Below are 10,000 nucleotides of genomic sequence, written 5' to 3'. Positions count from 1 at the left end.
TCCAAATACCAGCTAACATCAGCATTAAAGACTTTTAACAGCATTTTAGCTCAACTCACTTTCATGTTTGAATGCCTTCTGTGATCCGATGTGGATTGTGATCACTGTATAAGGCAGAAATATGTATACGCGATGCAAAAGACTGTGTGCTAACCATTACCATAGTAAACATGGAAGAAATCAGACAAATCATATCACAATCATATTTTTATTTTATCTGTCAGTACGTCTCATCTCTTTATGCTCTACAAATGTCATCAAATAAAGCAACTCCGGTTTTTCGAGAGCTTCCTGTTTCTCATGACTAAAAATACAACGGTATTGTGACTGTCACAGGAGAGATGCTAAAGCTCCTCGTGTCGTAATTTTGCTTGAAAATGTAGAAATGATCATTCTTTCTAAATGTGACATAAATATGTTCTGTGACTAAATAAACAGACTGAATAAGTGCGTGTATCCTCTTTCTTTTGTGAAATAACGGTAAACCACTTTATTTCTGTGTGACTAATGTGCAATCCTGACACGAGTTAATTCATTATGATCAATGTATCACTTTTTATCGTAAACCTGCGCTAAAGCATCGATGCTTGAGTCTTAAATCTTTAAGTAAACAACAAAATTCCAGCAAATGGTCGCTTTTATAATGTTCGTTTTGCGATCTCGCTAGTTTCCAGCTTTCTTTCTGATTAGTTTTCAGATAAAACGTCCATTTGTTGGTGAAATGCTGGGTTTGTGTGACGCTGTTACGGTGGGAACGCAGCAGGTTTTGGGCTTGGTGTTCCAGGCCCGAGGCTATCGGCCCCGCCCGCCCCTTTAAAGCCTCGCTCGCACCGGCCCCAAAGTGGAAATGAGCATTTCTAATATATTGTGATAATATACACTAATATTGTGGGAGACTGAACAGACAAAAAGTGTCTTTAAAGTGTCTTGGAACTGAAACACAGTTTGACCCGGGGTTAAAGGTGGCCTTGGCCCTGGTTCAGCACAGTGAGTGTGTGTTTGCTCACGTGGCTCTGCATGTCGGTCAGCGTCCGCACGAGCTGTGTGTGTGTGGTCTCGGGCAGCTGCGAGTACAGGCAGACGCAGGCGCTCCTCCGGCCCTCCTCTCGGTATCTGTTCTGGGAAACACATCGACGGATGTTAGCGATTCTCCCGTGCGGAGGAAACAGTGTGACGCGTGTAGGGTTGGGAATCGGATACTTGTTATAAAAAAAATTTTTCGATTGCTCTTATCGATTCCTTTGTGAGCATTTCAATTCGACTTTAAACAATTCAAACGCGAGACGAATTGTTCTTATGCGCTGCACACACATCTAAAACATGCTCACAGAAAAAGTGATTTTAATGTGAGTTTAAACCATTCGAGTGTTTTCTGTGCTGCACGTGTGTCACTGTATTGGGCAGCTCTTAAAGTGACAGCAGCCTCATATTCCTGCAGCCGTCTCTATAATAACACTGATATTCCTGCAGCCGTCTCTATAATAACACTGATATTCCTGCAGCCGTCTCTATAATAACACTGATATTCCTGCAGCCGTCTCTATAATAACACTGATATTCCTGCAGCCGTCTCTATAATAACACTGATATTCCCGCTCTATAATAACACTGATATTCCCGCTCTATAATAACACTAATATTCCAATATTCCCGCTCTATAATAACACTAATATTCCCGCTCTATAATAACACTAATATTCCCGCTCTATAATAACACTAATATTCACGCTCTATAATAACACTAATATTCCTGCAGCCGTCTCTATAATAACACTAATATTCCTGCAGCCGTCTCTATAATAACACTGATATTCCTGCAGCCGTCTCTATAATAACACTAATATTCCTGCAGCCGTCTCTATAATAACACTAATATTCCCGCTCTATAATAACACTAATATTCCAATATTCCCGCTCTATAATAACACTAATATTCCTGCTCTATAATAACACTAATATTCCCGCTCTATAATAACACTAATATTCCCGCTCTATAATAACACTAATATTCCCGCTCTATAATAACACTAATATTCCAATATTCCCGCTCTATAATAACACTAATATTCACGCTCTATAATAACACTAATATTCACGCTCTATAATAACACTAATATTCACGCTCTATAATAACACTAATATTCCTGCTGTCTCTATAATAACACTAATATTCCAATATTCCCGCTCTATAATAACACTAATATTCCCGCTCTATAATAACACTAATATTCCCGCTCTATAATAACACTAATATTCCCGCTCTATAATAACACTAATATTCCAATATTCCCGCTCTATAATAACACTAATATTCCCGCTCTATAATAACACTAATATTCCAATATTCCCGCTCTATAATAACACTAATATTCCTGCTCTATAATAACACTAATATTCCCGCTCTATAATAACACTAATATTCCCGCTCTATAATAACACTAATATTCCCGCTCTATAATAACTCTGATATTCCCGCTCTATAATAACACTGATATTCCTGCTGTCTCTATAATAACACTGATATTCCTGCTGTCTCTATAATAACACTAATATTCCCGCTCTATAATAACTCTGATATTCCCGCTCTATAATAACACTGATATTCCTGCTGTCTCTATAATAACACTGATATTCCCGCTCTATAATAACACTAATATTCCCGCTCTATAATAACACTAATATTCCCGCTCTATAATAACTCTGATATTCCCGCTCTATAATAACACTGATATTCCTGCTGTCTCTATAATAACACTAATATTCCCGCTCTATAATAACACTAATATTCCCGCTCTATAATAACACTGATATTCCTGCTGTCTCTATAATAACACTGATATTCCTGCTGTCTCTATAATAACACTAATATTCCCGCTCTATAATAACTCTGATATTCCCGCTCTATAATAACACTGATATTCCTGCTGTCTCTATAATAACACTGATATTCCCGCTCTATAATAACACTAATATTCCCGCTCTATAATAACACTAATATTCCCGCTCTATAATAACTCTGATATTCCCGCTCTATAATAACACTGATATTCCTGCTGTCTCTATAATAACACTAATATTCCCGCTCTATAATAACACTGATATTCCCGCTCTATAATAACACTGATATTCCCGCTCTATAATAACACTAATATTCCCGCTCTATAATAACACTAATATTCCCGCTCTATAATAACTCTGATATTCCCGCTCTATAATAACACTGATATTCCTGCTGTCTCTATAATAACACTAATATTCCTGCTGTCTCTATAATAACACTGATATTCCTGCTGTCTCTATAATAACACTAATATTCCCGCTCTATAATAACTCTAATATTCCCGCTCTATAATAACACTAATATTCCCGCTCTATAATAACACTAATATTCCCGCTCTATAATAACACTAATATTCCTGCTCTATAATAACACTGATATTCCCGCTCTATAATAACACTAATATTCCCGCTCTATAATAACACTAATATTCCCGCTCTATAATAACTCTGATATTCCTGCTGTCTCTATAATAACACTGATATTCCTGCTGTCTCTATAATAACACTAATATTCCCGCTCTGTAATAACACTAATATTCCTGCTGTCTCTATAATAACACTAATATTCCTGCTCTATAATAACAGATATTCCCGCTCTATAATAACACTAATATTCCTGCTCTATAATAACAGATATTCCCGCTCTATAATAACACTAATATTCCCGCTCTATAATAACACTGATATTCCTGCTGCCGTCTCTATAATAACACTAATATTCCTGCTCTATAATAACAGATATTCCCGCTCTATAATAACACTAATATTCCCGCTCTATAATAACACTGATATTCCTGCAGCCGTCTCTATAATAACACTAATATTCCCGCTCTATAATAACACTGATATTCCTGCTGCCGTCTCTATAATAACACTGATATTCCTGCAGCCGTCTCTATAATAACACTAATATTCCGGCTCTATAATAACACTAATATTCCAATATTCCCGCTCTATAATAACACTAATATTCCCGCTCTATAATAACACTAATATTCCAATATTCCCGCTCTATAATAACACTAATATTCCCGCTCTATAATAACACTAATATTCCCGCTCTATAATAACACTAATATTCCCGCTCTATAATAACACTAATATTCCTGCTGTCTCTATAATAACACTAATATTCCAATATTCCCGCTCTATAATAACACTAATATTCCCGCTCTATAATAACACTAATATTCCCGCTCTATAATAACACTAATATTCCCGCTCTATAATAACACTAATATTCCTGCTCTATAATAACACTAATATTCCCGCTCTATAATAACACTAATATTCCCGCTCTATAATAACACTAATATTCCCGCTCTATAATAACACTAATATTCCAATATTCCCGCTCTATAATAACACTAATATTCCTGCTCTATAATAACACTAATATTCCTGCTCTATAATAACACTAATATTCCTGCTCTATAATAACACTAATATTCCTGCTCTATAATAACACTAATATTCCCGCTCTATAATAACACTAATATTCCCGCTCTATAATAACACTAATATTCCAATATTCCCGCTCTATAATAACACTAATATTCCTGCTCTATAATAACACTAATATTCCAATATTCCCGCTCTATAATAACACTAATATTCCTGCTCTATAATAACACTAATATTCCTGCTCTATAATAACACTAATATTCCTGCTCTATAATAACACTAATATTCCTGCTCTATAATAACACTAATATTCCAATATTCCCGCTCTATAATAACACTAATATTCCTGCTCTATAATAACACTGATATTCCTGCTCTATAATAACACTAATATTCCAATATTCCCGCTCTATAATAACACTAATATTCCTGCTCTATAATAACACTGATATTCCTGCTCTATAATAACACTAATATTCCAATATTCCCGCTCTATAATAACACTAATATTCCTGCTCTATAATAACACTGATATTCCCGCTCTATAATAACACTAATATTCCCGCTCTATAATAACACTGATATTCCAGCTCTATAATAACACTAATATTCCTGCTCTATAATAACACTAATATTCCCGCTCTATAATAACACTAATATTCCTGCTCTATAATAACACTGATATTCCCGCTCTATAATAACACTAATATTCCCGCTCTATAATAACACTAATATTCCTGCTCTATAATAACACTGATATTCCTGCTCTATAATAACACTAATATTCCAATATTCCCGCTCTATAATAACACTAATATTCCTGCTCTATAATAACACTGATATTCCCGCTCTATAATAACACTAATATTCCCGCTCTATAATAACACTGATATTCCCGCTCTATAATAACACTAATATTCCTGCTCTATAATAACACTAATATTCCCGCTCTATAATAACACTGATATTCCCGCTCTATAATAACACTGATATTCCCGCTCTATAATAACACTGATATTCCCGCTCTATAATAACACTAATATTCCTGCTCTATAATAACACTAATATTCCCGCTCTATAATAACACTAATATTCCCGCTCTATAATAACACTGATATTCCCGCTCTATAATAACACTGATATTCCCGCTCTATAATAACACTAATATTCCTGCTCTATAATAACACTGATATTCCTGCTCTATAATAACACTAATATTCCAATATTCCCGCTCTATAATAACACTAATATTCCCGCTCTATAATAACACTAATATTCCAATATTCCCGCTCTATAATAACACTAATATTCCTGCTCTATAATAACACTAATATTCCCGCTCTATAATAACACTAATATTCCAATATTCCCGCTCTATAATAACACTAATATTCCTGCTCTATAATAACACTGATATTCCCGCTCTATAATAACACTAATATTCCTGCTCTATAATAACACTAATATTCCAATATTCCCGCTCTATAATAACACTAATATTCCTGCTCTATAATAACACTGATATTCCCGCTCTATAATAACACTAATATTCCCGCTCTATAATAACACTAATATTCCAATATTCCCGCTCTATAATAACACTAATATTCCCGCTCTATAATAACACTAATATTCCAATATTCCCGCTCTATAATAACACTAATATTCCCGCTCTATAATAACACTAATATTCCCGCTCTATAATAACACTAATATTCCTGCTGTCTCTATAATAACACTAATATTCCAATATTCCCGCTCTATAATAACACTAATATTCCCGCTCTATAATAACACTAATATTCCCGCTCTATAATAACACTAATATTCCCGCTCTATAATAACACTAATATTCCTGCTCTATAATAACACTAATATTCCCGCTCTATAATAACACTAATATTCCCGCTCTATAATAACACTAATATTCCCGCTCTATAATAACACTAATATTCCAATATTCCCGCTCTATAATAACACTAATATTCCTGCTCTATAATAACACTAATATTCCTGCTCTATAATAACACTAATATTCCTGCTCTATAATAACACTAATATTCCTGCTCTATAATAACACTAATATTCCCGCTCTATAATAACACTAATATTCCCGCTCTATAATAACACTAATATTCCAATATTCCCGCTCTATAATAACACTAATATTCCTGCTCTATAATAACACTAATATTCCTGCTCTATAATAACACTGATATTCCCGCTCTATAATAACACTAATATTCCCGCTCTATAATAACACTAATATTCCAATATTCCCGCTCTATAATAACACTTATATTCCCGCTCTATAATAACACTAATATTCCTGCTCTATAATAACACTGATATTCCCGCTCTATAATAACACTAATATTCCCGCTCTATAATAACACTAATATTCCAATATTCCCGCTCTATAATAACACTAATATTCCCGCTCTATAATAACACTAATATTCCTGCTCTATAATAACACTAATATTCCTGCTCTATAATAACACTAATATTCCTGCTCTATAATAACACTAATATTCCTGCTCTATAATAACACTAATATTCCTGCTCTATAATAACACTAATATTCCTGCTCTATAATAACACTAATATTCCAATATTCCCGCTCTATAATAACACTAATATTCCTGCTCTATAATAACACTGATATTCCTGCTCTATAATAACACTGATATTCCTGCTCTATAATAACACTAATATTCCAATATTCCCGCTCTATAATAACACTAATATTCCTGCTCTATAATAACACTGATATTCCTGCTCTATAATAACACTAATATTCCAATATTCCCGCTCTATAATAACACTAATATTCCTGCTCTATAATAACACTGATATTCCCGCTCTATAATAACACTAATATTCCCGCTCTATAATAACACTGATATTCCCGCTCTATAATAACACTAATATTCCTGCTCTATAATAACACTAATATTCCCGCTCTATAATAACACTAATATTCCTGCTCTATAATAACACTGATATTCCCGCTCTATAATAACACTAATATTCCCGCTCTATAATAACACTAATATTCCTGCTCTATAATAACACTGATATTCCTGCTCTATAATAACACTAATATTCCAATATTCCCGCTCTATAATAACACTAATATTCCTGCTCTATAATAACACTGATATTCCCGCTCTATAATAACACTAATATTCCCGCTCTATAATAACACTGATATTCCCGCTCTATAATAACACTAATATTCCCGCTCTATAATAACACTGATATTCCCGCTCTATAATAACACTGATATTCCCGCTCTATAATAACACTAATATTCCTGCTCTATAATAACACTAATATTCCCGCTCTATAATAACACTAATATTCCCGCTCTATAATAACACTAATATTCCCGCTCTATAATAACACTGATATTCCCGCTCTATAATAACACTAATATTCCTGCTCTATAATAACACTGATATTCCTGCTCTATAATAACACTAATATTCCAATATTCCCGCTCTATAATAACACTAATATTCCCGCTCTATAATAACACTAATATTCCAATATTCCCGCTCTATAATAACACTAATATTCCTGCTCTATAATAACACTAATATTCCCGCTCTATAATAACACTAATATTCCAATATTCCCGCTCTATAATAACACTAATATTCCTGCTCTATAATAACACTGATATTCCCGCTCTATAATAACACTAATATTCCTGCTCTATAATAACACTAATATTCCAATATTCCCGCTCTATAATAACACTAATATTCCTGCTCTATAATAACACTAATATTCCTGCTCTATAATAACACTGATATTCCCGCTCTATAATAACACTAATATTCCCGCTCTATAATAACACTAATATTCCAATATTCCCGCTCTATAATAACACTAATATTCCCGCTCTATAATAACACTAATATTCCCGCTCTATAATAACACTAATATTCCTGCTGTCTCTATAATAACACTAATATTCCAATATTCCCGCTCTATAATAACACTAATATTCCCGCTCTATAATAACACTAATATTCCCGCTCTATAATAACACTAATATTCCCGCTCTATAATAACACTAATATTCCTGCTCTATAATAACACTAATATTCACGCTCTATAATAACACTAATATTCCCGCACTATAATAACACTAATATTCCCGCTCTATAATAACACTAATATTCCAATATTCCCGCTCTATAATAACACTAATATTCCTGCTCTATAATAACACTAATATTCCTGCTCTATAATAACACTAATATTCCTGCTCTATAATAACACTAATATTCCTGCTCTATAATAACACTAATATTCCCGCTCTATAATAACACTAATATTCCCGCTCTATAATAACACTAATATTCCAATATTCCCGCTCTATAATAACACTAATATTCCTGCTCTATAATAACACTAATATTCCTGCTCTATAATAACACTGATATTCCCGCTCTATAATAACACTAATATTCCCGCTCTATAATAACACTAATATTCCAATATTCCCGCTCTATAATAACACTTATATTCCCGCTCTATAATAACACTAATATTCCTGCTCTATAATAACACTGATATTCCCGCTCTATAATAACACTAATATTCCCGCTCTATAATAACACTAATATTCCAATATTCCCGCTCTATAATAACACTAATATTCCAATATTCCCGCTCTATAATAACACTAATATTCCCGCTCTATAATAACACTGATATTCCCGCTCTATAATAACTGATATTCCCGCTCTATAATAACACTAATATTCCCGCTCTATAATAACACTGATATTCCTGCTCTATAATAACACTAATATTCCCGCTCTATAATAACACTAATATTCCTGCTGTCTCTATAATAACACTAATATTCCTGCTGTCTCTATAATAACACTAATATTCCTGCTCTATAATAACACTGATATTCCCGCTCTATAATAACACTAATATTCCTGCTCTATAATAACACTAATATTCCCGCTCTATAATAACACTAATATTCCCGCTCTATAATAACACTAATATTCCCGCTCTATAATAACACTGATATTCCCGCTCTATAATAACTGATATTCCTGCTCTATAATAACACTAATATTCCCGCTCTATAATAACACTGATATTCCTGCTCTATAATAACACTAATATTCCCGCTCTATAATAACACTAATTAAACAACAAAAAGAAAATGTACTCATTCTTGACTGAATAGCTTTTGTTACTATATTTGTAATGTATATTTTATTAATAAACAGTTTCTGTTCCTGATCACCTGAAAATCTTAAAACACTGTTTAGTTTTGTTCAGTTGAATCTATTTGTTGCGATTGCAAATTTTTTATTTGTTCTTTTTTAATTACTGAGTGTTTACTTGTTTTTAATAATGCTTGACATTTATTTCAGTAATAACTAAATGGGAATGATATCGAAGTTTTTTTTGTTTCTGTTTTTACCTTATTGGAATCGAAATTAGGAATCGAGAAGAATCGGAATCGATAACATTCAAACGATGCCCAACCCAA

The 10,000-nt window shown here is 33.1% G+C and overlaps 1 protein-coding gene across 1 annotated transcript in view; it reads right to left on the bottom strand.

Annotated features, from left to right (window-relative positions):
* Positions 1–10,000, bottom strand: part of LOC311283700 (uncharacterized protein) — a 69,347-nt gene that overhangs the window by 30,738 nt on the left and 28,609 nt on the right. Inside the window, exon 52 of the mRNA XM_084398285.1 lies at positions 1,008–1,118. Coding sequence (XP_084254411.1) covers positions 1,008–1,118 — 111 coding nt within the window. The remainder of the gene's footprint in view (positions 1–1,007; positions 1,119–10,000) is intronic.

This window comes from Rutilus rutilus, assembly GCF_951802725.1.
Source record: "Rutilus rutilus genome assembly, chromosome: 24".
NCBI lineage: Eukaryota > Metazoa > Chordata > Actinopteri > Cypriniformes > Leuciscidae > Rutilus > Rutilus rutilus.
This window is presented reverse-complemented; position numbering and strand designations above follow the sequence as displayed.